Source organism: Amblyomma mixtum, chromosome 5 (assembly GCF_055824585.1).
Source record: "Amblyomma mixtum isolate Tamu chromosome 5, ASM5582458v1, whole genome shotgun sequence".
Lineage (NCBI taxonomy): Eukaryota > Metazoa > Arthropoda > Arachnida > Ixodida > Ixodidae > Amblyomma > Amblyomma mixtum.
The window spans coordinates 57578550-57595705 of NC_143016.1; the positions used below are offsets into that span (position 1 = coordinate 57578550).

At 47.2% G+C, this 17156-nt stretch overlaps 1 protein-coding gene across 1 annotated transcript; it reads right to left on the reverse strand.

Moving 5' to 3' along the window:
• Positions 1-2878: 2878 nt before the first annotated feature.
• Positions 2879-11367, reverse strand: LOC149342288 (phospholipid scramblase 2-like). The gene is made up of 7 exons (XM_089542138.1): positions 11352-11367; positions 11119-11226; positions 10944-11021; positions 8441-8580; positions 7280-7450; positions 3847-4005; positions 2879-2981 (listed from the first exon to the last, which is right to left on the reverse strand). The coding sequence occupies exons 1-7, from the start codon at positions 11365-11367 to the stop codon at positions 2952-2954; spliced, it is 702 nt and encodes a 233-aa protein (XP_089398264.1). The 3' UTR covers positions 2879-2951.
• Positions 11368-17156: the final 5789 nt, after the last annotated feature.

Genomic DNA, 17156 nt, shown 5'->3' on the forward strand with positions numbered 1-17156 from the left:
AAAACTAAGATTTCCATTGGATTTCGTAAGATTCTGGGAGTAAGTGCAACAAAACAAATCGGGTCAAAATAGAAAAAAAACTGTCGAGAAGAAATCACTTCCACAAGGTAAGCAACATCCAGAAATTCAGTACTGTGAAAAAGGCATTCAAATTTGAGCGCCGTGTTTACTTCTCAGAGGGCACCAAGATTCATGTCCAAAATTTTTGGATAAAAATTTTGAATATTAGAAAATTGCAAGATACTGTTATGGTAATATTGAAGGTAACGGTCCAGTCTTCCGATGCGTAGCAAAATCTTTTTTTTAATGTTTTTTCATCGTTCGCATCGAGCAGTTAAGACTGCCACAGAAAACCAATGAGGAACTTTTGACGGTAGCAAAAACATTAATAACAAACAAATGAAAGCCTGCCGACGGGAGACTTGCGGATATACTAATTGTCATAATTAAACCTTACAATTCAGAAAAAAATTGCGTTCATAAATTTTTTGCCGTTCAAAAATGTTTTTGTCGAGAATTGTTGGGCATAAGCCTTTGGTGTTGTCTTGAATGCAGCTTGCTTGGCTACCTGGCCTTTGGACTGGGACGCTCTTGATGGCTCCTCCCTTCGCATGGCACACTTTTGGGCTGCTTGCAGTTGATTTTTGTGCGGTAGCAACAGCTCCCGAAGAGCTCAGTAGTGCATCGACGACGCCCACCGCAAGGTTTTCATTACCGATCAAGCCACTTTCCGCACAAGCGCTTCCAGCGAGGTGTCAAATGCTCGGATACGCGTCCATTATACGCCCTCCGTGATGCATTCACTCGCAGCAGCTCACCGATAGGCCTGAATTATTGTAGGATTTAAAAGTCCCGAAGTGACACATGGGCTATGAGGAGCGCCATAGTGGAAGGCTCCGGAATAATTTAGACCACATGGGGTTCTTTAACGTGCGCTGACATCGCACAGCCCATGAACGCATTTTGCGTTTCTCCTCCATCGAAACGCGGCCGTAGTTGCCCTTCTAAACCGTTCGCGATTTTCACTTGCGGCTGCGTCCCTTTTTTGTACTTCCTTTTGAAGATGCATCGGTTCATGATTGCCGAAGTAGGAGCTCAAACCAGTGTAAGGAAGGCGAGCCGAGGAAGCCCGGTTAGCCGAGCGACAGGTGGTCCATAAGTGGTGGTGGCGCGGGCGCATGCCTACAGCAAATTTCCTTTTGTAATAAGAAACTACGCGAGCCAGGATGACGTAGCGCAAGCCGCCAATTGCATGGCCTGTCTTCCTACGCGAGACCTTGAGACATTTACTTTTTGTGCGTTGTTTAGGCGCGTGGAATTGCGTTGAGGCGCCAGATTCGAAGACGAAGAAACAAGCTTTCCGCCAAGCCCATGAATGCGCCGCCGAGATAATCAGCATTGCCAGCCTAACTACGCCCACTTCAAGGCAAAGACCTCTCTCATATATCTCTGATTAACCCGGAGACGTTAAAGGATCATTTGATGCCAACGCACCACGCTAATTGGTAAACATATGCTAATGGGAGCTATGACGCCGTCGCAACGCGCCACGCCGATTGCTAAACATGCAATTCTGGCCTATGACGGGACCGGAACATTCCATCGCACCATCCAACGTACGTGGCTGAAGACTGCTTTATGGCAAGTGGCCCACCTGCCCACCGATTTGTGGACAACCTGCTAGGTGTGTACACCTGACAGGCCTTTGGGTAAACGTCTTTACCCAGGTCTTTACCCAAAGGCCTTTATGGTGAAGGCACTCATGATAAACGCCTTCCGAGTAAAGGCCCTTAGGTAGAAGGCCTTTAGGCCAAAAGCCTTCATGGTAAAGGCCTTTAGGCCCAATGCCGTTAGCACGTAAGGACCTTAAGTGCCCACCGTAACTAGTTCTACTGCACCATATTCCGCGATGTCACGATACGGCCATTAAGTGTGTCCCCTTTCCACTTGCCAACAGTGCATCCGCTAAAGCTATACAGTTCAAAATAGCTCAGCGCGACCCAGTAAGCAGACTCTTTTGATATATGCAGTTTCACTCGAATTTCTTCAGATCTTTTGTGCAATAGATATCGTAAAGGAAGGAAAGACAGAAAATATGTCATCGTTGTTCTTATATGAGTTGCTTCTTCGTTGTGTGATGACTCCATTTTTCAACTCGCAAAGATGTCTTCATACGCTACGCAGTTAACAATTACACACCCGATGGAGTCTTCATCGAGTCTACAACAGGTTTATAACGGGAGCAAATATTTCAAAAAGTGGAGCCGTCCATTCACCAGTTAGCATAGGCCCTAATAAACGCTAATTCTCTTCACATTGAACAAAAATAGCGAAAACGCAATGACAAGAAAGTTAGGCAGTCAGATCTGTTGGCTTCACACACAAAAATTTGTGCGCAACTTCACCAGTCGGTTGAAACATGTGAAAATTATTTTATTACGTAGAATTCGACAACCTATTTCGTGATATTTGCGTTCATGCCATTTTCGTAAAGACTGAGTGCAACGTGAGCACACTTGAACACAGTTATGCAAAGTAGGCTCATCGCCGCTGTCGTTGTCTCTAATGCGCTGATTAACAGTTCACCGAATGCACAACTAAGAACCTTCAAGACACGTAAAATCAGCATCACACGCACACACACATCACAGGCGTCGTGCTTACTTGAACACACGCCAACTGCCGTTCGCAGCAAGTCGTGAGGATAATGTTCCCGCGCTGCTTTCCCCAGCTGAAAGCGTTGGTAAGCAGCGTGCCTTTCAAGGCTTATGTGCGCGGCTGGAGGGGATATTAAAATGAATGAACAGCCATGGTCAGCAGATAGCTATTACATTAAATGCTTCTGCTCTCTAAAGACATAAGTAACTACAATAAAATAAGACCCGTCGTGAATGCGCCGTCCCGTTCGAAGAACGACTGACTGCTCCTAGTCTGGAACCTCGCATTTCCCTCTAACACGTTGTCTCGAAGAACATGAAGTCCTGAAAGAGATAAGAATAAAAATGTAAGCCTAGTGCATCAGAAGTTAATTTCTTAACCAGTGGCCACCTTCAATACATTATCTAGCATAATCACTGATTTATTTTATCTTATTTTGGTTTGGTTTGGTTTTATGGGGTTCAACGTCCCAAAGCGACTAAGGCTATGAGAGACGCCGTAATGGAGGGCTCCGGAAATTTCGACCGCCTGGGGTTCTTTAACGTGCACTGACATCGCACAGTACACGGGCCTCTAAATTTCTCCTCCAAAGAAATTCAACCGCCGCGGCCGGGATCGAACCCGCGTTTTTAGGGTCAGCAGCCGAGCACCATAACCACTGAGCCACCGTGTTATCTATTTTATAAAATAACTTCTAACGATTGCATCGAATCAGGATTTTGGTCTGAGCTAGTTGATTTATTGCTATCAACAGATTATTCGCGCCGGAATAATCTCCTTGCGCAGAAAATAAGCAAAGCATTTAAGAAAAACTTCCGGCGTCCTTATTAACAATGGACGCTTACGATGAGTATCTACTTCGTGCGCCGAAAGATGGCATTGCACGTGCATCGAAACGTGGAGACGTGCCCTGTCAAGTACTCGAAGCAGCATGAACACGTTATGAACACATGCTACAAAACTGCACGCAACTAGTTATCTGAAGAAATGCTTTCGGATCTACAAACAAGCTAGTGCAATGCGCTCTTAGGTACACGTCTTTTGCTTTTCAGCTTACAAACTTTATGTATGTCCCTGAGTGCATGCCCTTATCTTAGGAGCGGCAGTCGTGGGCAAGTTAACTGTGCTACTGGTGCCCTGTGGCTACGACAGCGCGTGAGCACGATGAGCACGCTGCACGGTACGCACGATGAGCATGGTGCATGCCAGCAGCGCCGCCTTCACGTGCACGTCCAAGTCGATGGGAAAGGTGAGGTTGAAAGTGTCGGCGTCCAGGTAGAGGTTCCGTCCATTACCAGACACCTGCCTCGTGATCATGCCGATCAGGATGCCTCCCAGCGTCCGCACCTGGATTAAGATGAATAAAGCGGAAAGTGGGCCTTAATAAATGCTTTCGTGGACGATATAACCGTTTTAAGTTCCGCAGCAACAGCAGCGAAAAGACCCAAATTTCCTGATATGGTCTTTGAAGCGCACCTGTCCTTGTCCACTTTCTGTGTTTCTTATGGTGCGTCAGTGAAAATAAAATGCATCCCGTAACTGGCTTCTTTGCACAAAAGGAGGAAAGAATATGTTCGCAAGCGTATATTCAGAACAGAAAAGACGAACACATGATGTACTTTGCCCACTCTGATGGGATTGCTGCTGTAGCAATTATTCTTATAAAACCGTTAGCTGTACGTCCTGTTACATTACGGCACTCTGTCTTTCAAAACTATTACCGCAAAAGATAAGACCCTTCACTTGCCGCGCGGAGCATGCGGCAAAACTGCAGGGGTACACTACGCATCCAGAAGGACAAGAGGTGTGTGCTCTCGTAAAAAAGGAATGCACGGCAACTGTCACAGACTTAAACTCCGCACGAAGATAGAATACCCTTTTGTCAGTATATACCCTCAACATCGCGCCAGCCAAGGCGCTTACGTGCAAAACGTCTACAGCAGACCCTAGATGCGGAAAGACACATTCGAGGGAATCTTTATGAAAGCCAATAAATATGTAGATAAGGCGCCTTTAGTCATAGTGACCACTTCAACGCCTGCAGTTACGCCCAGGGATATACTAGAGAAGACGAAGAAAGGCAGGAAATCGGCCGAAGCTATCAACAACGCAGCGATCACCCTTCTCACTACCCCGAAGCACACAACAGGCATAAGCATAGTGCCGGCAAGGACACCAGCCCAGACCTACCACTATTCAACACAAAGGAAAATCTCTGGAGTAACCACTACATCCTGGCCACCACGCCAAAAACCAATCGATTCAGCAAGCATCGAGGCAAAGCTACGCTTCCCGATTGAGAAACTTTTCGAAGGTAATATGAGAAACTCGCCGCTTCAGCGATTGGAGATTTCGAACAGTGGACTAAACACCTCATTGGCCTCAATAAGAAAGGCACTAGAACAGTCCGAATCAGTCCCTGCCACTGCTGTTCACCTCTTCCGTCACCGGGCATCCTGCAATTGGTGATGGTATGAAGACAGCGTAGGCAAAAATTCAACTTCCACCTCATGAAGAGGATCACATAAATTAGCAAACAAGCCGAAGACTACGCCCGGCACCTCGCGAGAACCAACTAGTTCAAGATGTGTGGCTCGGCTGCAGGGCAACCTCGGCTTACGTCGGACCTCGGCTTACTCCGATGCTTGTTGGAACCTACTAAAAGCAAAGGAGAGCAGAAATGTGACCACAAACCTTGCACGGTTTGCACAGTGACTTGACCAAAGATATCATAGATGCCCTAAAGAACCGATATCTCTGCACGGGCCATACCAACACCTCACTCCTCGGCTACACAGGAGCAGAAAATGCTGACATGGATCGATGTTTCACGGTCGAACAAGTATTGACTGCACCCATCGGTATGGAACAAGGCACAGCCGCAGACCATGACAATGTTATCACCAATATGTTAATCAACCAGGACGTCAGAGCCCTGGAAAAGCTCACAGAATGCTTCAACAAGTGTTAGCGGAGCGGCGGAATTCCTTAAGCCAGGAAAATCTGACAGGGAAGTAAACGCCAACAATCTACGGCTAATCTCGCTCATGTCATGCGCGGGAAAACTGATGGAAAGGATGGTGCACGACCGCCTGACCAAAAATATGAGATTGAAAACATGAGAATCCTGAGGCTTCATATCAGTAGCCGAGGGAACAACGTAACAATCCTGGTGTAGTTAAAGACCTTAGGAGATCGAGTCGAATGATCGGGCGCATGACACACAAGAGGACCGGAATGTTGGAAAAAGACTCTCCGCCTCTGTCGAAATACGACCACCGCGGCCGAGATTTCCACCAACACAACTGCAATTTCGCCAGCCACAGAAAAAAAAATTAACATGTATGTACAGAAGATAAATACGAAGAAAAAAGGTTGGTTATAGGATAGGATAGGAAAGGAAAGGAAAGGAGAGGAAAGGATAGGAAAGGAAAGGAAAGGAAAGGAAAGGAAAGGAAAGGAAAGGAAAGGAAAGGAAAGGAAAGGAAAGGAAAGGAAAGGAAAGGAAAGGAAAGGAAAGGAAAGGAAAGGAAAGGAAAGGAAAGGAAAGGAAAGGAAAGGAAAGGAAAGGAACGTAAAGGAGAGGAAAGACGCGATAACTCATTCACTTTCGGTCGACGATATAATCACGCCTGGACGGAATGGAGGAGGGTGTGAGCCCAAGGACGGAGTGAGCCCGAATGCACTTTAAAGAACCCCAGGTGGTCGAAATTTATCCGGAGCCCACCACTACGGCCGCTCTTTCTTCTTTCCCTCCCTGCTCCGTTCTATCCCTCACTCACCTTTTCAGGTGCCAATCGAGAAGTTAAATTCACAAAATTGGGGACCACGAGCACAAATGGCTATGTTCATCGTCTGTTTTGTGTGTAGCAACAGCCCAATTTTATCCAATGCAGGACAATTTCTCTCTCACTGACCTCCGTTAAACCTACCCTGCGCCAGCTAGGTCCAATCTATGCCCGAAAATTTCCTAATCTAATCCTCCAATCTCAATCCTTTCCAGTCCCTGCAACGCGTGCCTTCTCTTGAAATCCATGTTGTTACTTTAAGTAACCATCTCCTTTCAGCCCTACATGTCCTGGTCATGGTCATTTCCTGTTCTCAATTTCAGCTAAGATATGATTAACTGGCCTTTGTTCTTAACCCACTCTTCCTGTCTCAGCGTTGCCCCCTCATCTTTTCCAGAGCTCGCTGGGTTGTGCGCTGAGTTTTTCTTTTTGGGGCCAGCTAATCTTGAGATAGGGCATAGAGCCTGAGTGTTCTGGTGTTTTTATTTTCTTTTCCTCGGTATTCGCTTGCACACACTGAGTCCGTATTCAGTACGCATAATTTTCTCGTTCCAATCTTTTGCCTCTTCATAGCTGGTTTGCTTTGCATTTGATACCAGTACCAGAAAACGACATTTCTTGACTGGATGTCAGCCGTTACGTCAAAAGTGGCAGCTGCCGATGATAAAGATAAAGAGAACGATTCTGAAAAGGAATCGCGAAGAAAGACAACCCCTGCCTGTCATAGCCTATGCCTTTCTTGTAGTCCCAATCTAGCGGTCAACTGCGCACCCTTGCATTCAGATGGAGGCGCCCCTCCGGACTCCACAACCAGACAGGAAAGCATCTCTTGCCTCGAATTTGGTCTCCAGGCAGTAGAAAAAGGTCTGCGTGCAGAACGGCCCGGCGACGGAGATCATCGGATTACACTGGCGATCGTAGACCGTGTACGAAGGGAAGAAGGGCGACCAGTCTTGGTAGAGGTACGCTATGGTCACCGAGGGTGGCGCCTGCACCTCGATGTACTGCGAATCAACAAGTTGCAATGCACTGTCGTCAGGTGCCTCGACGCAGATACCACGCGCGTGCGAAAATTAGTTTTTCGCAAAACGAAGTCGTACTCCCACGACCGGCAGCCAACAGCATCAGCTAGATGACCGCCTTAACATGTGCCCGCCATAGCATACGTACAGCTCCTGTTGTATAGACTAGTGCCCTACCAACTTGCGGTCGGTAGGACCCAATCAGTTACGGCTCGGGGTAGTTCTTTCACGTTCTTATATCTCGAAGCAAAGCGCAAGCAGAGGCTGGACGAAGGACAGGTGGAAGTGGGCCTTTCGTTTGTCATCTTCTTTAAGATCTAAGAATTGCACCCACCAGCACACGCCCTAAGCTGGTCGCAAAGGGAATACACCCACACCTCTTTCAGCATCTTCCCTTTCCGTCTCCATCATCCCTTCTTTCACGGTATGGTTCAGATGTGCATCCAGAAGGAGGCAGTTCCCGAGCTTTTTCTTTTCTGATACCCCCCCCTCAATGGTGCGGCTGAGTTGTCCACTGATATTGAGGATGCAGTTACTACGTCTTTCATTTCCTCAAAACCAAATTAAAAGAATGCGTTAGACAGGGGATAGAGTGAATACAGGAGACACGGGATTACCTAGCCGCTGTAGTAGTCATCGTCTTTGCTTCGACGCATATGGCTCAGCGCACATCTGTTTGTCATCTCCCTTCTTGATTCTTTAAACTCTCTCCTTTACATACCAGGCAATGATAGCGGACCGTTTAGTGTCAATCTACAGAACAGGCAGCTTTTGTTTCCTTCCTTCGTGCAGCCTCTTACACGCACGCACTTACACACACACCGTACGCTTTGAAGCACCGTAATTTTAACAGCTGCCTCTTTTTATAATCATGTTAGGTCTCTCCCTTTCAGCTAGCATTTAGCTAACCTAATCAAACTGCACATAATGTTGTGCACCTCTCCTTCGCGGCGTATTGTAGGCGTTACTCACCTGTAGGCAGCAGAAACAACAGCAGAAGTCGCTCCTCAGCGGCCGAATAAAACGCATCACCTCAACGTTGCGATAGTCCATCACTTTCATTTCAAAGCAGCGGCGCGTGCAGCACAACCATCGCTTGCAGCACCCGCTGTCTGAAAAAAAAAAAAAAATCAGACAGGCTGTTCGGCGGCACGCCGCCATTTGTATACACTGTGTACAAAAATAAGGATTTCAAGCATTTTGAAATGAGTCTGTGCTTAATAGACGAAGACAAAGGAATAAAAGGAACACCAACGACGGGACAAAGGCGCACGCTAAGGAAATGTGGCGCGGAATTCATCATCATCATCAGCCTAACTACGCACATTGCAGGGAAAAAGCCTCTCCCATGTCCCTCCAATTAACCCTGTCCTTCGCCAGCTGCGGCCACTGCGCCCCACAAACTTCTTAATCTCATCCGCCCACCTAACTTTCTGCTGCCCCCTGCTACGCTTGCGTTCTCTTGGAATCCCCTCCGTTACCCTTAAGGACCAGCGGTTATCTTGCCTTCGCATTACATGCCCTGCCCAAGCCTACTTCTCCTCCTGTGCTCTAATCTTTCTCCGAAACATTCTGTGCACCTGATTTTTGCAAGCAGTAGTTGCACACAGGGCTTGGAGAAGCGGTTACGCCACGGTGAATGTACAGCCTTGGTCAAAATTCATCGGGCCACGTGGTTTGCTGTGGTCTCATAATGGGAATCTTACGGCACAACTGAGATTAAAATGTCTGAAAAGCTCTTTGAGGAGGCCGAGGGTCACAGTGGCTCCTTCCCGGAGGTTATGTCACCGGTGGTTCAGCCAGACATATAATCTTGACCTGTGCCGCCACTGTGCAGCACATGCTTGACAAGATTGGTGTGCGGCATCTATTGCGGACATGCCCTGCAACTTAACTTCAGCGGTGCGTGCCCGGGTTCTCCTTGAGGTTCTGCAGTGCTCCGCTTTAGGTTGTGGCTTGTGGGCAATGCTTACTCTCTGTGTGTGTGCATTTGCGTATCCGTTCCGTGCCTACCTGTGTTTCTTTTTGTTTCAATGGTCTCCTTTTTCTTTCTTCTAGATTCATTTGCGTCCCCATTTTTATCTCATTTCTGAGCCATGTAGCGCACAGCAGGCAAAAAAAAATGGCGGGCGATTTAGCGTCGTTAGGCCAAATGCGAATCAGGTACGCTAGTACTTAGGTTTTCCTTCTGTTTTCGTTTGAGGCTCGGTGTTCAAGGACAAGCACGCTTCCGACAAAGATGTTGGATAAATCGGACTCAAGCTCCGTCTTAAGGATATGACGCGACAGAGATAATGGGTTAATGCCCATCCATATATGCAGAGCTAGTCAATCTCTATTCTCTACATTCATAGATCGCTGGGAGTTCTCATACCACTCCTGAAACAGTCGTGCAGCTTTAAGTCATACACCACTGCCCAGCGATTGCAGGTGGTGCCACAGGTGTAGGCATGTGAGACCCAGATTGCTCTCCACGAGTAACCTCAAGGTCACGGAAAGGCTTCGTACGGACAAACAACGGCGACATCTGAGATTGGGGGTTTTAGAGTTGCGCATTAAAAAGTATTAAAGGGTGAGAGCGGGGGTCCTCATATTCGCGATTTCCCCGCTTAAAAGCAAGCTATGTATGGAACCTCAAAATTTTTCATCGAATGTGCATGATATTGTCATGTAGTCGGTGCACGGATATTTTGTGCACCGATGTTCACCAAGCGGAAAACAAGATTGGGTGTAGGTTACGCTTGAGTGTATGCTAAGTGTACGCTTGAATGTACACAGTTTTACTGCCAGTGTTTCCTGTCCAGCCGGAACTGACTAATATTACTTGCGACAGCGTGGAAATGGGTCCTGCACTTTCGCATCAGTGCTCACTCTGTGTCTGCACGCCTACCATACTGCGTGCATCCGAAATGGAACAGCTCGACAACAACGCTAAACAAGTGTCATCGGTGGCGTACGGCCCCGCATATATGCGGACGATGAGGCGACGAAATGCGCGAAATGTGCGCTCGTGAACTACACAGCGCTTTGATTTTAATTAACAATATATACCTCACATAAGTCTGCAGCTGCGTTACACCTTTAAATATTTTGATCATTTCCTGTGTGCTTGAATACTGTTCCAAGGATCCCGCATTTCCAGCAGTCAAAGCGAATACAAATGGTCCATCCAAGCTTATATTTGTGAGGGGAATAAAATATCTCCCTATAGCTCCCCGTTTAGCCCCCCTGTCTTCAACCGCCAATGTCGCGGAGAAAGCATATGACCTTCATATGCAACAAGTAACTATACTAGCTTTGCTTGACAAACACGCGGCGAGCAATCGCGTTCACATCGCATCAGACAGTATATTTTTTTTCCTAAATTCAAAGAATCTATCTTCAGTGGCAACAGAAGCGAAACCGGTGATCGCATTATCATCCCGCACGTTAAACTTGCGGAACTGCATCAATACTTCGAATCGTACTGTCTCACCTTCGGCGAACAAGTACACGAATTGTCCTAATACGTTCTTGGCCACGTACTTGTTGCATTTTTCGTAGCCGACGAAGCCTGAAAAGATGACATCACAGTTATTTTAAAGGGAGTGTCTTGTTTTGCCAAGCGAAAAAAGTGGCAAGGAAAGTGACCAGCAATGAAGGTGACCAACTCTGGAAAATGTCGCTTTGCTGTTGGACTACCAGCTGGTCAACGGTCGTTAAGTATTCGAGGCCGGGTGGACATATCGAAGGAGCCGATGGTGTCAGAGGTTGTTCAGCTGCAGCGGAAAAAAAGAACGCCAATAGGCAGCGTCTGTACACCGCAACAGGAGGTACGAACTTGTTTTGAATATTCCACGAGCCTGCGAAATGAGATCCAATCAATACTGGCTTGGGTACTCACTGATGACCACCGACATGTCGACGGTAATCTTCTTAGCGTGGCCGGGCCACGCCCGCGTCACCCGGCGTGTTTTGGTGGTCTCTTAGCCAGCTCAGCTTCAGCGGCCAGTCCAGGATCATGCTGCTGATGATGATGATGTCCTCAGGCTTTCGCCTCGAGCCTGTGGTCGCCTCGTCTTCTTCGCCTTCGACGTTTCTCGCCAGGAATTCTTTGTGAGCTTCTTCCATCGGAACGGGCGTGGAATATCGTAAACCACCATGCTGAGTAACCGACGAAAAGCTCCATGCTTTGCTTTTGAAGGCGCAATGATTTTGTGATCTCTGAAATAAGCCGCCGGGATATATCTCAGCTTTTGACGCATATTACATCCACTGTACCAACAATGGTTCGTGCCCTGCATTGAGTCTTCATTGTTGTTGTTGCTACTGCTGTTGTGGACCTAAAAACAAATGACACATATCCACAGGGGGGATTCGGCCAAGAATTGGGAGGCATAGAAGGCCAAACAGTTCGACATTTCTGTGGGAAAAAAATTAAAGGAGAAACACAGAAAAACAAAGAAGTCAGATAAAAAAACGACCCCGGGGATAGCAACAACCGGGGGTCCTATCGCAGGCAGGGAGTGGACTCAAATCAGTAAAGACAGAAAGGGTAGTATTGCAATTAGCAGGTCAGTCGATGATTCCAATAAGAAATTTCGAACGGCGGCAAGAACAGCGACCAAGTATGGTTGCGCCAAATGGTAGCACGAGAGGACTGCTCAAGCTAATTAGGCCAAGCTGCGGCAACAGCCCCTCCAACAACTTTCTTCACGAAGATGATAGGCGACGGCAAAGCAGCAAAAAACGGTCCATCGATTCCGTTTCACGGAACAGCACTGATCTCATGTCCGCTGGCGTCGGTAGGAGCCTCTGAAGGGGCAGATGAGTCAAAATGGGCAACAATTTGTGGCCGGGTCAACAGTGAGACGAGTGACGAAAGGCATGTTCCTGCTAAGAATTCGAAGAGTTCTTTAACTGTACGAGGTGTGGTGGCGCATCGTTGAACGAAGCGGAAGAAATGTGAAAAAAAAAAATCGGCAAAACTCCGAGTGCCCTTCGTTGCTTAGGAAATGGGAAGTCGATGGCGGCGCAGATGTTACCGTGTTCCGGTCGTAATCCAGCGGCGTCGTAGAGTTTCCCTACGACTTGGTGAGGCAGAATTTACAATTAGCGAATCTGAAAGTGACGCAAAATGTCAACAGTAGAAGTAAGTTGCTTGACGCGTGTAGAAAATGCATGCGAAAAGACCACAACATCGTCGGCGTAGCACTGACAAGTGCCTAACTTGGAGCACGGAAGGAAAGAGCCCATCATCCGCTCGAAAGTGGCCGGAGAACCAATTCAAACGAAGTGACATTACAATGAAATAAACCATCAGGTGCGACAGGTGCGTTAAAATTTTGACGGTCCGTGACATCTACAGATAACTGCAGATAACGGCAGCTGTGATCGATAGATAAAATTGCGTGACAAGAATATTTTAAGATTTATTCTTGCAGGAAGAAGCAGAACAGGCGCTTAGCTTTAAAAAGAAACTATGGCTAGAAAAACCACGGACACCCACAAGCTGACTTAAAAAGACGTTTCGGCTGGGAGCCGAAACGCTCCCAGCACTGAGATCGGCGTCCGTGCTTGCCTGATATACGAGGGGCGTTCAATAAAGATTTCCCCTGACCCACTTCCTTTGGGCGGAGAGCAACGACACTTTGCAGATTTATTAGTCCTTCTCTACATAGGTGCCACCCAGGGACACACACTTCTTCTATTGTTTTATGCAACTGTAAACACCTCGCTTGTAGAAGTCAACAGGTTGCTCCAAAAGCCATGCTGTGACTTCAGAAATCAGTCTCATCATCTGGAAAATGCTTGCCCTTCAAATATGACTTCATTGTTGGAAAGAGGTGGCAGTCTGATAGTGCGAGGTCGGGTGAATAAGGGGGATGCGGTAGAATTTCAAAGCCGCAGTAGCGTGCTTCGATCTAGGCAACACGTGAGTTGCGAACTGAGGCATTTTCTTGCAGAAGGCAGACACCTTTGGTGAGCATGCCACGTCTCTTGCTTTTGATGGCCTAGCGCAATTTCCGCCGCAGTGACGCATAGTATGCCCCAGTAATCGTGGCACCTTTTGCTAGGAAATCCATCAAGACTACTCTGTGCTGGTCTCAAAAGACTGTGAGCATGACCTTGCCCGCCTAGGGCTGGACGCGTGCCTTCTTTGGAGGCGGTGAGTCCAAGTGCTTCGATCGCATCGACTGGAATTTAGTCTCCGGATCATATTGATGGACTCAGCTTGCATACTGTGCAATCAGTGTGTTGAAAAAGTCCTCCTGGTTTCCATGGCACATGGTCAAAAGAGCCTGGGAGCATTCGACTCGTTCCTGCTTTCGGAAAGGTGTGAGCAGCCGGGGAACCCAGTGAGCGCATACCTTACGCATGTGAAGATGGTTCTGAATGATTTTTTCCACGGACCCCACACTAATCTTGTTATTTTGGGCTAGGTCTCGAGCGGTTATGCGGTGATTTTTTAAAATGGCGGCCTCCACTTGCTGGATGGCTTGTTCATCGATAGCGGAGTGAGGTCGCCCTGCAATCGGAGCCGTTTCCACCAAAGTCCGACCACATTTGAATTGACGATGCGAGTCCTTTACTACATCATATGATGGGGAATCATCTCATAAACCTCTTTCATCTCATCGAACGTCTCCCTTGGAGTGCGGATTTTTAAGTACAGGAACTTGATGACTGCTCTGTATTTTCCTGCATCCATTATCACACCTCACACCACTTCAGCACCTGTGAAAGGAAGACCGTTATTAGTTGAGAGTTGCACATTGGCATGTGACCTATAGGGATTTAAGTCATTGCACATGCGCAGTTTCAGCATCCTGCAGTAAGTAGAAGTGAGTCAGGGGAAATCTTTATTGAACGCCCCTCGTATCTCCCTGGTCGGAATGCCGGCATACCATCGGCTTCAAAACGAGTATGGGCCACTGACCAGGGTCCGTACATTTTTGAAAAACAAGCCCACTGCATAGATGAGGCATCGAAGATAACCTCTGCAAAATACTAGAGCCATGCGCGCCCCGAAAAGCTGCGAAAATTCAAATCAAAGCCCGCTCGTTCTTTCCTTCAACAAAAATGTCCCCGCCCCACTACTCTGAACCCCTTTGACGTCATGGGAGTTACTTTCACTAAAGGCATTTTATTGGTGCATCGTTCTGACTGACGGGAGAAGGTTGGGCGTAGCCTTGGCGTCGCGTCGTCTGCCCAACGCTTTCCGCAGCGCCTTCTGTTTTGGCACATGCCTACCAACCCGCATGAAGGAACAACAAAAAAAAAAAAGTGCGGAGGGAGCGTACGGCGACAGCCTTGAACCCTAGCCATAAAAAGTAAAGAATAGTAAAACCGAGTGACTTGGTTGAAAGTGAGTGGTCGAAAGCATTAGACGGCTACGCTGACGTCGGAAGTGTCCGCAAAATGTGTCACCGGAGGTTGGTCCCTTGTGCCATATCACCGGGGTCCTCGTTCACCAATTCTGATAGCGATGATCATGAAAATGGTGATGATGGCGATAGCAATAGCAAAAAAGGTCGTCGCTTCGAGTCCCGCAAATTTTCGTGGGTTCCAGTCCCGTGAAGTTCGTGGGAAATGAAAAAGGGAGGGAGAAAGAGAGGAAAGGGAAAGGTTTCGCATTTCCACTCTTACGCAGACAAGTGCAATCCTGTAAATGTTATTGAAGATTAGACGTCGCGAACGTTGTGTGACGTGTGACGGGGATTATAATGACTGAATAGACTGATTGCGAAGTTATAGTAAGGCAAACAAATTGACGAAAAATGCAGAGAATGTTTGGCCTACGTAAAAACGCGTGTCTCGGTATGAGTAGAAATTCCCTTCTGGCAAATCGCGCAAATATGAAACGCAAGCGCGCTTTTATTGCTTCCTGCACAACGTTGTGAACACAAACCCAGACCGTCAATCCACGTGCGACAAGGTGTATCCGTGCTCCATTCGCCCGATCCAATCTGTAGCAATCAGTGTGACCGGTGTGACGCGCCATATTGCATCTGCACTCACCCCCACCTTCTGTTAGACTTTTCTTTCAGTATTCTGCCCTGAAAGTGGAGATTATTTCCTTCTCTCCAATTTGCAACCTGCAAATCGTCGCCTCCTCTCTCTCCACTTCACCACCTGCCAAACGAGACTCTAGATCGACGCAGCCATGCTCAATAACTGCACATATCACTATTTCTGCGGGCACCATGATATGCCTGCAGTCATCGCCACTTCATCGCCCAGCTTAGGCATGCGCATGGAAGGGCAGTGCTCTCATTTTGTAGCACACTGCATGTTTTGTAGGCTGCTGTTGATGTACATGCAATATGTATTTTAGGTATTGCAATTGAGTGCAATTATGAAAAATAGGCCATTACCCGCTGCCCCTTTGCTTTATCTTTTGGTTTAATCGATAATGCACTTCTGCACAGAATTAAAGGGATGTCAGTTCTAAGACAAATTGCACCTCCTACATGTCTGCACTAGCAGCCACATTTGCCATTCGGCAGTGTCTGCTAAGGCCTACTACTATTAACACTCAGCAGCAGTGGTGGTGGTGTAATAAAGCTCATCAAGGAGTTAGTTTACTGGGACAAGTATCAACGCTGCATCACTTCAATAGTATCATCTCAGATAGACAAGATGCAGAGAAACTCCATAAAGGCACCAAAGGCTCAGGTACGTCTCCCACCAAGTTGTGTGCATGTCAAAACGGGGACACAAAGTGTTTTCCACGAGACAGCAGCTTGGCTTTATTTCAAAACATGCCAAGATGGTTACAAGGGCACTGAGATTACATATGAAAAGTCTTGAGAAAGAGACAGCAGATACAGTTAAGCTCCTGCAGTAGTGAAACATCGCATAAAATGCTGTATAGAGTAACTCTGCTGCGCACACACGCGATGCAAAAATACTTGAAATAGATACACCTGGAAAGGTGCTAGCTACAACTACGTACATCGTTCGCGCAACTTAACACGCAGACTGTAGCGCGCCGCGAGTACACGTTACAATGTGCTGGTCATGGGGTTAGAAGAACAGCAATGCAAAGCTTGGCCACTTGCAAGTCAACATGAAGAGTTCAAACAGTGCGAGAGCTTCAGCACATTGAGATTCAGAAATGTGCACTGGCTCGACTGTGCTCTCTTGTAGAGTAGGGCTGAAAAAAATGAGGGTGCCACAAGACAGAACACTTTGTTCATGCATCAGGTATGGTATCACGCTGAGACAGCTGGGCAATGTGGAGTACAATGGGCGGCCGAAGAGTTTTGCAGAGAGTTTAACAGGTAGCCATGCATCTCCCAACAACATATGACAAAGGCACCAGGAAACAACAGTTCCTTACAAACCATGATAGACTGTGGCGCTTTACTTTTCAATATGAGTAACTTGACACCATTTTAACTAGGCCCTGAAATCTGCTTGGGTTGTGAGCAGCTAGGCTAAGTTAGAGTCTGTACCGAGCACAAGGCATAGGCTTTTGACCGACATGCACCTTATGAAGAAATAACCATATAACTGTTAGAAACAAGCACATCTTACAGTAGTGTTCGCACATCTTCTCTAACGAAATGAATGGCTTTATGCAAAGGAAATAGCAAAAATGACATGGAGTGTCAGTTTTCTACAGTAAATTTACCACAGTACAACCAGGCGAGAATTGTGCTTCCCAGACATTTATCACATACAGCTTATCACCTTTCATCAT